General features: G+C 53.7%; 1 protein-coding gene across 1 annotated transcript in view; it reads right to left on the minus strand.

Moving 5' to 3' along the window:
- Adcy5 (adenylate cyclase 5) overlaps nt 1–14,311 on the minus strand; it is a 145,217-nt gene extending 130,906 nt beyond the window's left edge. The window contains exon 1 of the mRNA XM_057764262.1: nt 11,955–14,311. Coding sequence (XP_057620245.1) covers nt 11,955–13,088 — 1,134 coding nt within the window. The 5' untranslated portion in view covers nt 13,089–14,311. The remainder of the gene's footprint in view (nt 1–11,954) is intronic.
- Between the last annotated feature and the right edge of the window lie 1,792 nt (nt 14,312–16,103).

Raw genomic sequence — 16,103 nt, forward strand, 5'->3', positions numbered from 1 at the left:
GCGGCGAGGGTGGAGAGGATGGGTAAGGAAGGAGCTGGGGGTGGGGGAATAAATGTGGTCAAAATACACTGATGAAATCCTCAAGGAATTAATAAAAATATTAACTTTTAAAGACTCATTTTCCTGCTGGGCGATGGTGGTGCACGCCTTTAATCACAGAAATCAGGAGACAGAAGCAGGCGGATCTCTGTGAGTTTGAGGCCAGCCTGGTCTACAGAGTTCAAGGTTACACAGAAAAACCCTATGTGTGTGTGGTGGGGGGGGGGGTGGTGAGGCGCGGACCAGACTTGTTTTCCTTCTAGTCTTCCTGAGAAGACCAACTGATGCAGGGATGGGCTTGCGCAGATCATCCTTTGGGACATCAAGGACACTTTATAGGGCAGTGGTGGCTTTGGGATCTGGGTTTTAAAGACATCCTCCAAGTGCTTCCTTAGTGAGCACTGAACTGTGTAGCTATAAGAAAGCTACTCCTAGGCTGGAGAGATGGCTCAGTGGTTAAGAGCATTGCCTGCTCTTCCAAAGGTTCTGAGTTCGATTCCCAGAAACCACATGGTGGCTCACAACCATCTGTAATGAGGTCTTGTGCCCTCTTCTTGCCTGCAGACATACACACAGACAGAATATTGTATACATAATAAATAAGAAAGAAAGAAAGAAAGAAAGAAAGAAAGAAAGAAAGAAAGAAAGAAAGAAAGAAAAGAAAGCAAGCTCCTCCTCAGAAGCTCCATGCTTGGCCCCAGGGCTGTACCAGGAGGCAGTCCTGAGGTACCTGTGACAGCCTCGCTTCCCTCTCACGTCTCAACTTAAGCTAACAGAAGACTAGCTCCGAGGTAGCCTCACCCCAGAGCTAAGCGATCCCAGCATTATGTCTGACTTTCCTCCCAGACCCCAGTCTCTCCTCACACCCATAAAACCATTAGAAGCTCCCCAAAGGTGAAGGGCAGAAGGCAGGCGCAGGAAATGACACCTCATTTAGTGCCCATCTGCACCCGACACCAGGAGGGGAGGAAGACATTACGAATAAAAAGCGAAAGCCATGCATTCCAGCACCGAGCTGAGGCAACTGCCTGGGTGCAGCTGTGCCATCTACAGCTTCAGAAGCACCACAGGGGACAACTGGACCCAGCTGTGAACAGTTCTGACTTCGTGTACAAAATCTGGATGTGTGCAGGGCCTAAGCAAAAGGACTGGCAGTGTAGCCTCAATGGGGTCACTTTGCCTCTGAGCCTCTATCCCCCGCCAAACCTCAGGGTATCATGTGACACCTCTGTCCAGAGCACACTCACACACACTAACTTGCAGGGTCACAGGCCATGAGGACGGTAGTGTCACCGGGGAAGAAAAACATGATGACTCCCCAGAGCTGTGGCACTCAACCAGGGCTGTCAACGCCCCTGGGCTGCCGGGAGAAGCAGACACCTGTGAAATGCTAGTTCCAAGGAGACGTAGTTGAGCCCTCTGGGATGACTGGAGCCACTGTCTAAACCACATCTCAACCCTGGGGATACCTTGCTTCATCCCTGGAGTTTATAATAAAAACAGGCTGGGTGGGTATGAGTATCTATTTTCAGAGCCCTGTAGACAACCCAAAAGTGTAAGCAGACAGGAAATCCCTCACCTTGACCCCTGCTCACCTTAGGCCTATGTGACCAAACAGACAAGAGACCACACAGGAAGGCATGGGTGCCCTCTAAAGAGCTTGACCTCGGTGTCCCATTATTTGATGCCAAGCCCTCCCTAACAAGTGCCACATCTCAGTCCTTTGGGCACATGTCCTCTGCTGAGACACACGGGTGCCCGTCAGTGAGTAAGCAACACACTGAATGTTAGCTGCTTGTGGGGCCCGCCTGGACAGAGTCATCAGAGGGAGTGGGCTGGGCGTTCAGCGCGCAGAATATACCAGAGGCTCCACCTCTCAACGGGCAAGGTCCCAGCAGACGCCAAGAGGAAACCGACTACAGAGTTAGCCACCGGCTACATCATGTCACTGCCTGGCCAGCAGGCCCTAGGGTCAGCATGGATTTCTGTCAGATCCACATTAGAGCAGAACAAACAAAAACACCTAAATTTCTTTATTCTTTATTCTTCTCATTTCTTTAAAAAAGAAAAAAATGTTTTTGAGGAAATAGGTTTATTGCCTGCCATCTTGTAACAGAAACAGTAATTTGAAAAAAGGTCAGGTTAGCCACACAGGGTATATAAAGCTAAAAATGTTTAAGTAACAACTAAACAAATACATGTCTCCCTAAAAACATTATTTTAAATTTCACCTCCTTCCCCTAGTCATGCCAGCAATCTATCACTAACAAACACGCCACTGAACGGGAGTGGGGAGCCAAAGGCAAGCCCACGGCTGTACCGTCTGCCACCCAGTTCTGCACCTGATGCGATTCTGCCCCCAGCACACAGCCTCCTGCTTCCTAGTGTTTCCAACCAAACTGGGGTAAAGTCAGGCTTACCCATTGCTTGGATTCCCTCTAACAAAAGGATCCCAAGGTGAGAATTTGAATATAGGTAGTTTGCCTGGGAGGTGACCCCAGACGTAATAAAAGGGGGTGGCAGATTACACCCGGGAAGGAAGAAAGCAACAAGGAGGAAGAGCAGGAAGAAGGCATTCATCACCTGAACAGCTTTAGCGCTTCACTCTCCTAGAGAACTCTGGGAAACTGGAAGAACTCAAGCCCCAAACGAGACTACCCCATCCCCAGGGCAAGGAAGGAACATCCTCCAATGGTCAGGGTACTTCAGGCCTGCCCTCCCAGTAGGCCCCAAAGTCCATGGTCTTCAGAGGCTAGGAGCTAAAAGTCCAGCAGGCAGAAACCAAAGGCACATACATGTCCAAGAGCTATCAGTCAGGCCATCTGCTACACTGCTTCGTGACCTTGCAGGAAGTTAGCAGGTTGCTCATACACCAGTTTCTGCAGTGGCTGATGGGGGATGGGAAGCTCTTCCTCTCTGGGTTAATATTAAGATGAAATGAGGTAGGGTCTACAAGATGGTTCAGCAATTACAAGTGCTTGTTATGGAAGCTCGAAGGCCTGAGCTGGATCCCCAAACCCACGGTGGAAGGAGAGAACCTGCTCCCAAAGCTGTCCTCTGACCTCTGCACGTGTGCTCTGGCTGTGCACTTGGCATCCCCACTTACACTTGCATGCACAATAGTGAGAGTAACAGGACAGGCAGGGCTACACGAGAAAGCCTCTGTGTGTGTGTGTAAATAATAATAATAATAATTTTTCAAAAAGTCTTGAGATAAGAAGAGATTAATGAAGTTCTACAGCTGGACATGATATGCAGATTTATAATCCCAGAATTTAGAAGGCGGAGATTTAGAATGATCAGCTCAAGTTCGAGGCCAGCCTGGGTTATCTATTGCATTCAAGGTGAAGACAAAAGAGACAAAATAACTAAAATAAATAAAATAATTACTCTCCGCATAGGGTGCTTTAGCCAGCTCCCAGGGTGGCGTAGACTCAGGACCTGTGCATTGCTTAGGTTTGGAGAGTGGGGAGAGGAGAGGACAAAGACACAATTAGGGGAAGGATGATCTGGAATGGCCATGACTCCTTCTCCCTGGGCAGCTACACACTCAGTGCCTGAAGCAAGAGTTCCAGAAACACATTTAATAGAGCCCAGGCCTTCCCAAGCATTATCACGCAGAAGCCCAACTGCTCTTAGCCTAATGCCAGCAGACAACCCCGACAAGAAGCCAACGCTAGATAAAGGGGACATCTCTCTAGCCTGGTCCAGCCCCGTCATTTTATTTTATATAGGATTTCTGACCCAGATGGAAAATGAGACTTGAAGGTAGGCAGCCAGCCAGTGCAGCCTGGGCAATCTCCTTCTAAGGGAGGCAAGCTGCCAAGTCCGAGCCTCGAGACATGCCTCAACATGCTGTTCGTGGTAGGTCTATCCCAGAGGCAGGGGACTGGAGGGAAGAGCAGGTCCTGAGAGGGCTGAAGTATGTTCCACCCAACACTAGTGTCCCCCGAAAAAACTTGACTGGGGTCAGCTACATCTAATAAAAGCTTCATGCGATATCCCCTTCTCGGCAACTTTTCATAGATATTAATATATTAAAAGTTTTCAAACCTGGGAATTCTGTTCAACCCAGTACAAATGTCCCTCAAGGTCTCTGGGGGACTGGTTCCAGGGCCCACTGCAAACACCAAGATCTGCAGGTGTTCAAGCCCTTATATAAGATCGTGTGTGATTTACATATAACCCACACATCCGCCCATGCATTAAGCCATCTCTGGGTTCCTTGTGTCACCTAATGCAATGGAAATGCCGTGTGAAGTTATTATTAGGGAACAGTGACAAGAAAATGAAGCCTGCATGTTTGGTGCAGACTCAACTATTTCCAAGTCTGCCGCGGTTGGATCGACAGATGCAGAACTATAGGCGCAGAAGGCTGACCGTGCTTCCCAAACTTATTTGACACGGCCTGTAAGTGTATTTATGAAATGTTAGTTAACGTCGCTCTCGGGACTACGCTTAATGTGGGGCTCTGGTCTAAAGGTCGTCCCGGGAGAGCCAGGAACCAAGTAAACCAAATCATGGCCCTTGAGCCTGACCCAGCGCCAGGGTCATGGGAGGCACCAGCGACAGCCGGTTGTGAATTGACAAAGCTGAGAGGATGGCTGTGTGATGATTTCCCAATCTGCGAAGCTGTGTAGTATCAGCAGTGCCAGGCGGCAGCCCCGTTTCTAAGGCACGCGTTTTAAAATTGCTGCAGGAGGGTTTTGGAAGCCCTACTCGGAGTTTAGGATTACAACCCACCAAAATAGGCTTCCAAGCGGAGCGGCTGGCTTCCTTCTGTGGAGGTGTCGGTCTAGCACTTCAGCAAAGCCTGGAGTCGGCATGCAGACATCCACCCACCCCGCCACCCATTCATTCATTTCATTTGTTCATTCAGACCATCGCCGAGCACCTACTACGGTCGGAGAGCTGGTAGACAGGAGGCCCGGAGCCCCCAGGACCCCTCTGAAGGTGTGGCTAGACTGCCCTGAGCTCAGGGACAATGCCCGATGCCTAGGGAGCCCTAGGAAGAAGGCGACGGTGATGTCAGGAGGCCTCAGCGCTGGAGCAGCAGTGTGTAAACCCCCAGAGCAAGGGGGGTGCATTTCATGCTGACACACGAGGCTGGCCGAGAGAACAAAGCCCTTATGTTTTGTTTGTCTCCCCCTCCTCTGTGACTATGTCCCATTGTTCCGAGAGGCAACCCTGCCCCCACTCATGTCCTTCCTCTCCCCAGACCAACAGGGCCAATCTCTTATTGCCTTTCCCTAAACCCTACCTCCCTCCTTCAAACCACCTCCTAATTCCCTAATCCCTTCCTCTCCTCTGTCCTTCTTCTCTGGTGCTTTCCATTCATCAGAGAAACAAAGGAGCAAACCCTGAGGCAAACCTAGTCCCCCCATTCTTCTACCACTCCCATCCCATCACCGTGGCTACAGATGGCTCTGCCTCCAGCAGGAAGGAGGGACCAGAACAGTTGGATGAGTGGAGAAGAAGAGTTCGGAGCCTGGCATCCCTCGTGCTGGTACACTGCTACCACTATCCAATCACCTTCCAGACCTGCATCCCTGAATCAGCACACACTCACCAGCCCCACCTGGACACCCTCTGCTCCAATGCAGGATGCAACTGCTTCCAACAGAGGTCACGCACTGTGATCGGTGCATGGTTTGTGGATGCCCCTAAGGATCCACAGTGATTAAAGCGTTGCTCCCCAGGGTGAGACTTGTGGGAGGTGGTAGAAGCTTTAAGAAGTGAGCCCCTTGCAGGGGTTCCTAAGGTCACCAGGGGTGTGAGTTATCTCCTGTGCAACTCCGAATAGTTTTTACAAGAGGGTTTTTGTTGTTGTTGTTGTTGTTGTTGCTTTGTTTTGTCTTATTTTTCCAGCCAGGGTCTCTGTACCCCAGGCTGGCCTCAAATTTACCTCATAGTTGAGGATGACCTTTAACTTCTGAGTCTCTCTGCCTCCACCTGCAAGATTAAGACGTGGGCTGCTTTTACCCAGTTTATATTCCCGGCCCAAGCCCCGTCCAGCTTTCTCTGCTCCTGGTTGAAGATGTGAGCATGTGGTTCCACACAGGTTCCTGCGTCTGCTACCCATTAAGCTGTAACACAACCCTCGACCAAAGTGAGCTAACTCCCAAGGTCTCTTGTTATAATGATAGAAATGAAATGATACATTGAGAGAGTGTGATGAGAGACCACGGAGGACTCTAGGAGCCAGCGACGCTGCACTGCCCACTGAGCCACAGAACCCTAGGGCTGAGCAACCAGAGAGAGCTCCACTTGGCTTGCACATTCGGACTACCTACCAGGAGAGCTTGGAACACTAGATCCAAATAATAATAGTAAGTCCAGGCTGGGAGACTGACTGAGTAGAGTCCCCATTAACATGCCCAAGGCCCTGTATTTGCTCCTTAGCACCAATCGATCAATCAATCAATAGAAACAGACTATTTCTGGCCTCCACCCCAGACCCTTGGAAGCTGCATTTTCTAGCAGCACCTGGGACTCTGCATTTCCCCAAAACTTCCCAGAGGATACTGATGAGTCTGGGACTCAATGGGAGAATCGACCCCAGGCAAGCACTTCCCACTATAGGAGAGCCTTCTAGACTCCACTGTACACTCCACTGACAAGAGAGTATCTGGTTTGTCACTGCAACCCCAGTGGCCAGAAAGGTCTGGAGCTAAAATCAGTCCATTATTTTTCAGCCATTTGTCCTACAGCCTGTCCTTGGGAACAACGAACACTAAGTCCCTCCTGTAAACAGCAGCCAGCAATCTCAGCAGCCACAGCTGGCCTCGTTCATTTCTCCTCCGCGCTAGCCTTCACTCCGTCAATTGTCCCCTTAGGATTCAAGGTCGTCAGTCCTCTCACCAAACTGGTCACCTTCCTCTAACTAAGAATTAAACACCATGCTTCAGACAAGGTCTCAACCTTCCTGTGAACAGGATCTCCTATAAACAAAGCCAAGATTCCTACCTGCCTTTCCCACAGCCACACCAAAGATGGACTTGCTATCTGTTAACTAGAAATGCCCAGATTTTGTTCACAGCGCTGTCAAGAGCTTCTCCCATTTTACAAAGGTCTTGAGAAGGGGAAAGTGTGTGTGTATAAAACTTTGCCTTTCCAATTTGCTCCATTAAGTTTTGCATTTGGGAAAGGAAATGAATGCTTGTCCTGCTCTCCGTAAGCCAGCCTCCCCAAATCTGATAAGCACGGATGAGAGAAGAACATACTAGATCATCACTTATATAACTATACCCTAGGGATTTGTGGGAAAAGAAGGGTGAAGTTCCCTGAGCAAACTTTCCATTCCCAACACTCCTGAAAAGTAAACGATCACAAGCTGGGCCTGCCACAAAATGAAAGAAATTACCTAAGGCGCTATTGTGGTACCTTGTGGACTAGAAGTCACCCAGCTGGAAGCTGGAATAGCCCAGGGAGACCCCTTCCTGGGGCTCCCTGACCCACCCCTACTGCCACATTTGGCTGGACCCTAGTGGCAGGTCCATTCACATCTCTCAGGAGAGGAGGTGGCCTGATCCAAGCCTGGGCCACAGCCCTATTCTCCTGCTAGCTGTCAGCTTTGACACAGGGACTGACGGCCAGGGCCTGTCTACACGGGACAACTTGTGAGGTTGGGAAGAGGTTGTCTGTCCTCTGCAGGGGCGCAAGTGAGCTGTTCCTCAGCACAAAGACCTGATCTTACTTGCAGGTCAACTCAGACTGAACTGTGAACTGTGAGCATCCCTGTAAATATCACAGCAGCACATTCTGACCCTCAGCTGAATTCTCACTAACAGGCTTCTCCCTCTCAGGTTACTGATCCCCTAAGACCTAGCAAAGGACCCCGGCCCCCAATCCAGAGGCCTGCTCCACATGACCCGGCGGCATACTTCGGGAGGCCACGGTGACCCATCAGAAGGCCTCTGGGCCATGTTCCAGAGGAGGAGGCAGCTTCCCAGCAGGTGTTCCAGTGCTGTGGAGCACATGGGCTGCAGGAGCACGGGGGGGGGGGGCACACCAGGGAGGACAGGGAGGAGATCGCTCAAGCCCAGCCCCCCCTCCAGGAGCTCAGGTCAATAATGATAATTTGTTATCATTAGAATAATGAGAAAGGCAAGAACCCTGGGAACCTAGCCCAAAACAAGGTCAGCGCTGCAAGGATCTCCTCTGAAAGGCTTTCCGGCCACCCCAGCACTAGACAGACTGACAGACAGACAGACACACACACACACACACACACACGCACGCACGCACGCACGTTTGTCCCTGGGCGGTCATGGGACTCCATTGCTGACCTATATCCTCGCCCACCCCTTACTTCCTTGAGGCAGACATTCACACACGCTCAGTCACAGAACATCTCCCACACAGTGCCTGTGCCACTCGGATGGCTGGAAGAACTGGTGACAGTTGTGGGTTCAAGCAGGCACAAAAGAAGAAAAGCAAGAAGCCACCAAGCTAAGCTTCCCCCAGTGAGACTGGAGAGGGTAAGGGCGAGGAGCTAAAGGAAGATAGAGTTCAATGAGGATGGGCATCCACACGGCAAGCTCCCCGAGACACAGGCAAGATTAGAATCTTCTCCCCAGGAGCCACATGTGGCTACGTAATAAAACACCTCACATCTGAACAGTGTTCCTACTTCCCAAAGCGCTTTTCCATCCATATCGCCTCCTAAGGTATCGACTATCTTTTCAGACTCAAATGAACACTTCACCCCCACAGGTCCCAAGGACATTGTCTCCAAAATATTCTTTGACAGACAAGCATGGGTAATAGTTGTGGGAGCATGCTTGTTTGTGTGTGAGTGCACAGAGAGGCTTTATGTAGCAGAGTGGGATACAGTCAAACAAAAATGAGGTTGCCGTGGTAACAGGCTCCGGCATCATTGCAGCCTATTAACACAAGTGAGGAATGTGTTTGGCAGATGCTCGAGTGTTATTTATGGTATGGGTGTAGCAGAGGGACCGCTAACAGGCAGAAGAGGAGGAAAAAAACCAACCTATGACGCTCTTACTGTACCCCAGTGAGGGGACGAAGGGATGACAGCAAGTCAGGAGCACAGGAGCGCCTGGGAGGCCAGGAATGAGGAAAAAAGGGAGGAAAGCAGAACGAGCTAAAAGGCCAAGGAAGGGCTAGGTGGGCAGAGAGCGACAGGGGTGCTGGAGTGGATGGGGTAGGAAAAAAAAGTGAGAGGAAAGGAGCAGGTGGGGAGAGAAGAAGGGCAGAGGAGGAGGGTGGCGGGTCTCTAGGAGCTAGAGACAAAGAACTGGAAGAAAGACACATTGAGCGCAACCAAGAGGCCTTCCACCTGGGGTCTCAGCTGTCACCTGAGTGAAGACCAACATAGTAAGAAACCAAGCACAGCTTCTCCGCCTAGAGCCAAGGACAGAACCCGCGTATCAAAGGGGCTAGGCAGAAAATAATGCACAGACAAGATCGCGCCAAGACCCCATGAGGCTCTAAGAGGGCAGAGGGCAGCATGGCAGAAATGAATAAATATTCACATAATTTACTGTCAGCCTGCTGTGTGATCAAGACGGTCAAAGCTCAAATGCTAGAACAGGTTCACTGTCACTACCTGTCCCAGGTACATGTCTTTATTAGGGGGAAAAAACTAACATCAAACCTGAGTCACCCTCAAACACCTGCTGCTGGAAAGTAATCAGAGGTAGAAGTAAATGCCGGGCTGTCCTGTCCCTCTACTGTTTCCCCAACACCCAGCCAGCTTCTCCTCAAGAAGATACATTGTAGATCAGGCATAATCTGAAGGGTAAATCAAGTACAAAGGCCAAAAAGATACCGCTTTCTCAGAGGTCAAATAGAAAGAATGTTCCTGTTCCCCTGCCTTGGCCTATTCCTAACAACCCCAGCTAGACTTAGAGCAGATCAAAAAGAGTTAAGTATAAACCTAACCAAAACCTTGCAGCCAAGGAAAAAGTGTAAAGACCACAATGGGAAAAGAAACCTAGAGTGTGGCTAGGTGGAGCGGGGAGGGAGGGAGAAAGATGAGTTAGCCTGAGGAACCGCAAGGGAGAGCCCACCTAGCAGACAAGGTTGCACCAGTTGCGGGCACTAGGAGGAAGCTGCAAGCACACTAGGGCTGGGGCCTCTTTCCCTGATTTTATCTCCATCTCCTAAGACAGCCTATTATCAGGTCTGCTTCAGATCATTGGCAGACTTCAAGTTCCCAAGTCTGGTGCTGTGAATACCTTGAGCTATCCTGGAACCTCCACGGCCACACTCGAACCAAGTGTCCTTCCTTCCAAAGAGAAGCTGTACTCCCCCTACGCTGACACATAGCAACGATAGTAACCTTTCCAAACAATAACCACGGCTCAGAGGATCTCTCACAAGTTCAAAGCCGATCTCTACACACATACCCCCCCCCCTTTTCTGATGCCACACTGGAAAAGCTACCATCACCAACTTGACCTGGCCCCAATCAGTGGACTCCAACCAAGCTGGCAAAAAGTTACTAAATCACTACTAAGTATTCTGGGGGAAGGGGAAAGAGGAAAGGAGAAATAGAGTTGGATACCCCAGGAATCCAAGGCGGTTATGCTGGACAGGGTTCAAAATCAATGAGTGCCAGAGATTAACAAGCACTTCAATGTGCCTCTGGGTCCCATGCTAACTAAACAACGGGGAGAGAGTCCAGAGTGGCCCTGAGAGAAGATTCTTGCAGGAGGAGAGGCTCTGCACTGAGGATGCTGGGAGTGGAAGGGGCTCCGCACCGAGTTTGCTGGGAGTGGAAGGGGCTCCACACTGAGGATACTGAGAGTGGAAGGGGCACAGTCAACCCTCTCATTCTCTACAAGAGAAACTTGAGACCCAGGGAGGTTGCTTCCCAGTGCCCTGAAGGGTTAGCCAGACTCCATATGATTGGCATTCCTTGAGGATAAGCATGCATCCAGAGAGCACAGGCGAGCATCCCAGTATTCAACAGGCTCAAAGTCTGGGAAAAAGGAGGAAGTAAGTGTGGAGAAGCAGGACAGCAGCAACAAGAGAATGCTACTAAGAGGCTCTATGTAACGAGGTAGATGTCAAGAGATGGGGCGGGGTGTGCAGTGGCGTCCTAAAGTCAAGACACTCACCTGCTGCGACACCCCACTTGACTCTCCAACCGAGCAACATGCGAACAAGCAGACCCAGCAGGGCTCATAGACTGGGACTGAGAACACCGTGTGGATACCAGGGAGAGTGTCTCACCAAGAGTCCTAAGTCCTATTCAGTCCACAATTCTAGGTTTGCCTAACAAGTCCCATTAGGAATATAAAGTTCCCACCAGAGCAATAGGAGTGTCTAATGGATAGGAGTGTCCATTAGAAGGGATAAGGACGTTCAGCAAAGGCAGAAAGCGGACAGTCAGCACACATCTCTGCAGCTCTTTCTCACTTTTGCAAAAGGCAGGTTTTGGGTTTGGGGCCCTTTGGGCAAAGAAACAAACTTATCAATCCTCCTTCAAGATCTCTCCACCTTCCATGAGTCTCAGGGGGCCGGGTTACAGACTCCTCCTTAAGGCTGGGCAAGGGGTGCCCAGGGTCTCTCTTCCACAACTGTGTACCCAGGACTAGCTAATAAACCCACAGTGGTGCTCAGGAGGCGTTGGCTTTTAGAAGGCCCGGCCATTTTTGTTATACAGGACCAGAGACTGTGATTTTCTCAAACCCTCCATCCTCACTTGAACTGGCAGTTGTGCCTAGTCTGAAGTATGCCCACTACCAGACCGAAAACATTACAAGTCATACAAAAGTAGTCCTTAGTGGATAGAGAAGCTAGGCCTGGAAGTCACATAGACTTTGAAGCCTTGTTTCTCTGGTCACTTTTACCACTCTTAACTGATATGGACTGGATCCCTTTACGTTAAAATCAGGCTGAGGACTGCCCACCTCTCAACCCAGTGTGGCCAGGTGAGTTCCTACCTGCTTCAGCAGAAACTGGTCCTGGGCGTTGGTACGCAGAGAGATGGCCAGGTGGAGGGCCGACAGAAGCACCCCGCTGAGCACCGCAGCCCTCATGCGCACAGGCAGCAGCGTGTAGATGGTATAGATGAAGAACACGGTCCACCATATGCCCTCGGAGGCACTGCGTGGCTGTGGCAGCAACAGGCCCACTACCTGGACGGCCAGCACTACCGCAATGAGTGCATAGCAGGCCAGGCCCATGTGGTCCTGGTGGAAGGCTGCACGGTTGCAGAGCACGGCCATGATAAGGATCACGCCGACAGCAGCTGCCAGCACCACCAGGTAGGGTAGCTGGAGTGGGGGCCGCGCTGCGTGGAAGGCCAGCATGACCAGGCACACAAGCACCAGCACGGCCATGAGCATGGTGAGGCTGCTCTGGTTCAGGCGGAAGAAGTAGCGCTGGTACAGTCGCTCTAGTTTGTCCGACGGGAACTTCTTAGAGCGGAAGATCTGCAATAAGGCCAGACAGCAGGCGCCCAGCGACAGCACCGCGCCGGTCCCGGAGCCTGACCCCACTGAACTGCCGCCATCCCCAGACCCATCTCCATCCTCGACGGTGCCAGTGCCAGGCTCCAGCTCATCCTCCTTGCGGCCTTTCCCACGACGTTCCTCCAGGCCCAGCTCCACCGAGCGGGGGCGCACCTCTGTCCCACCTGCGGCCGCCGCGGCTGCCGCCGAACCGCCGCTGCCGCCCGCAGGGGGCGCCCGGGTGCTGCCCCCTCCAGCCGCGCCCCGCCGCTGCCGCCGGCTGCCGCGACCGCCGTCGTCGCCACCGCGCTCCTGCCAGGCGGACTTGGAACGGAAGCTGAAGCCGAAACCCCCGGCCAGAGGGTCATCACCGCTTAGTGGAGGGTCGTCGTCGTCGTCGCCACGCCAACGGCTGGCCAGGCGTTGCTGTTGCTGTGGGGTTACTGCTCCCCCAGATCTCTTGGTAGAGCCGCGGCCAGAACCCCCGGGGGCGTGGGGGTAGCCATTGGCGCGGGAATCGGCTTCTCCCCACGCGGCGCGATGCTCCGGGCCTCCCCGGGGCGTCGGCGACGCCGCTGTCTGTGCAGCGTAGCCCGGGGGGCTCACGCTTTTGGAGCCGGACATCCCCCCCTCGGCCTCGTCGTCGTCTTCTTCTTCCCCCGGGGGCCGGGCCGGGGGTCTCCAAGGAGAGGGCGGAGGGCCAAGCAGGGGGACTAGACTAGGGTCACACGTCGAGGGCGGCCCGGGGCCTTGAGCAGCAGCGGGACATCGTGGCACCCCCGTCCTGAGCGGTGGAGGACAACGGGAAGGCTAGCGGGGAGACAGCGCAGCCCCGAGGTGAGAAGTAGCTGCGAATCAGAGTCTAGAGTCCCAGGTCCGAGATGGAGTTGGCTCCGAGCGGGGGCAGCGGGGACAGCTCCGGCTGCTGCGGCGTGGCGCGCAGGGACGTCCGGACTCCTGGCTCGCGTCGAGCTCGACGAGGGCCGAGAGTTGCGGATCAGGCGGGACGGAGAGATGTCCTTGCGGGCGGTGCCTCTCCAAAGCTGGCAGTTCCCGGGCGCGGCGCTTGCCGCTTCTGCTTAAGCGGAGCGCAGCGGTTCTCCAGGCGAAGTGGCGGCGCGGGCGGCTCGGTAGGGGTCCCGGCACGGAGACTCAGCGGGTGCCCTTTGCTCGCAGCGCACTGGGAGCGACTGGGAGGTGCAGGCTCCTGCCAGCATTATTTTCTTACGAGGGGTGGGGAGGTGGGATGGGGGGGTGGAGAGGACGGGGGAGGGGGCGGCGGGCGGAGCAAGAGCTCCCGAGCCCTGGGGAGGAGGGTCCTGGAGCCCGGGGGGGCCGTCACCCGCATCCCCCACCTCCGGCGGCGCGAGTGGGAGCGTGGCCCCCACGAAAGGCGAGCCGAGCCTCCGACGCGTCCGCGCAGGGGGCGGGGGCGAGGACCGGCTCCTGCGGTGCGGCCCTTCCCCTCTCGCCTCTTTCTGTCCCCCAGACCCAGCAGGCTGGCCCGCACCCTCCGGTCCCGAGGGCTGAGTCGCTGGCTCCGCAAGCCTCCGGTTCCTCGCTGCCGGCGGCGGGCCCACCGTGGCCGGGCGCAGAACCTCTACGCAGAGGGCGGAATCCGGCGCAGCGCCGCCGCCGTTCTGCCCCAACGCAGGCGGGCTTCTCCCGGAGACCACGGCATCCAGCGATGGTGGGCTGCGGCTCAACAGCAGCCAGCCGACAGGAGCCGGCCAAAGAGCCGCGGCGCCCCCGGGGCGCTCCCGAGGGGCCCGCGGGAGCCCGGCTCCGGGAGCGCCATGCACGCCTCGGGCCCTGCGCCGCTCCGGCCGCTCGCGCCGCTCCTCCCTTCTCGCCCGCTCGCCGCCGCCGCCGCTGCCGGAGCGCCCTCCGCATCCCCTCCTCCCGCCGCCTCCCCGCCCCCCGCGCCGCTCGGGCCTCGGCTCACAGCGGCGTGCAACCGCCTCCGCCCTCTGCCCTGCCTCGCCCCGGGCTCTGGCCCCGGCGCCCCGCGGGCATACTCAAGACCAGCCCGGGGTCAGTAGGGACCCCCACTCCTTTTCCTCACCTAAAATTTTCACTGCGCCCCTCCCTCCCTGGTGCCTGGAGCCGAGTCAACCAGCGGGTCCCTCGTCGGACCATCCACCCCCGGCCGGGTCCTGTGCCCCCAATCCTATCTCCCCTCTTTTTATTACCCTTTTCTCTCCCACCCCCATTCAACCCAACTTCAGCTATGGTGCTCCCCCCCCCTTCTCTGGTCCGGCTCTATTGGCGGTTTCCAGAGCTGTCAGACTCGAGTCCGGTGCTCTTATTGGGCGATTCTGTGGCCCGGCGACGGTGCCAAAGGAGGGCGCGCCGGGTGGGGGACACCCCGGCCGCTTGTGCCGCAAGGAACTGGAGTCAAGAGTCCCTTGAGAGGACGGAGGGACCCAGAGCCAGACCCGGAAATGAACTGAGGAGATGCAAAGACCGAGGATCTCTGAGGCACTGGAAGACAGCGAGGGAAAAGATGGAGTTGCTGGCAGTGGGTGAGGCCGATGCAGCCAGGGTGGGGCGGACAGGACCGCTTTGGAGCATAGTTACTAACAAGAAACACCACTGACAGCTGTGAGAATACCTGGCGTTTCCAAGGAGCTCTTTGCCTCTTCGTGCCTTTTAAATCTCATCTGGTTCTAGTAACAACCGTGGGCTGTGATGGGGACAGAGCCTGTGTATTTATTTCCTGTTTGTAAATGTGGAAACCGAGGTTCCAAGAACTTAACCATTGTGTCTTCTAACCTTCAATACAAAGATCTTTTCTTCACTTCATCTTTTCTACACTGACTCCCACACCTACCAAGATGTTCCCAGGAAGGATACCCACGGGCAAGGTATAGTATCCTTGACAGTTAGGAAGGCAAAAATGACCGTCCTGGGGACCCTGGTCAAAGGCAAGAGTGGACAAGACGATATTGCTGAGAAGACAATCTGGTAACGTGCCTCTTCAATTCCCTTGACCCCTAAACTGACCTGCTGGAGTTCTGGCCGGCTCAAAAGGGGAGGATGAACCAGAAATCTTCAGCCCCTTCATCCTTCCGCCCACCTCCAAAGTCCCTAGGAGCGTGGAGGTCTGAGAGAGCCTCCTCTACAGCTCATCTCTTTGCTGACTGGAAGGTAAACTGTTCCAGAACTACAAATCGGGAGGGAAAAAAAAAAAAGAATTTCAAGCGTTCTGAGTAGACTGGGTCTTGAGTAATCACCCAACCTTTGAGTAATCCATTATTAGCTAAGTGGTAAGAAAGCAACACGGACTTTGCCAACAAAACCCGAGTGCGTTTTCCACTATGCAAAGCACTGTGCGGGAGGCTACCAGGAAAAGATGACCAGACTGGACCTGGACCTTATACTCAGGGAGCGAACAGGAAAGCTTCTGGAGGTGGAATCTGGGTCTAGCCGGGGAGGAAGATGGCTAATATTTATTAAGCTTCTTGGTACTGAAGGAAAATATTCTATTGCCGGTGTCAAACGCCAGTCAGACACCAAATTTAGTTGTGATCTTAATTGGCTTTGCTTTGTGATTCGGGAATGGAGCAACAGCTCGTTCTGTGTAATGACTGAGGGATGTGATGAGCTGCGCGGAAGAGCTCTTACTTCCTAGACATA

This window comes from Chionomys nivalis, chromosome 3 (assembly GCF_950005125.1).
Source record: "Chionomys nivalis chromosome 3, mChiNiv1.1, whole genome shotgun sequence".
Taxonomy (NCBI): Eukaryota; Metazoa; Chordata; class Mammalia; order Rodentia; family Cricetidae; genus Chionomys; species Chionomys nivalis.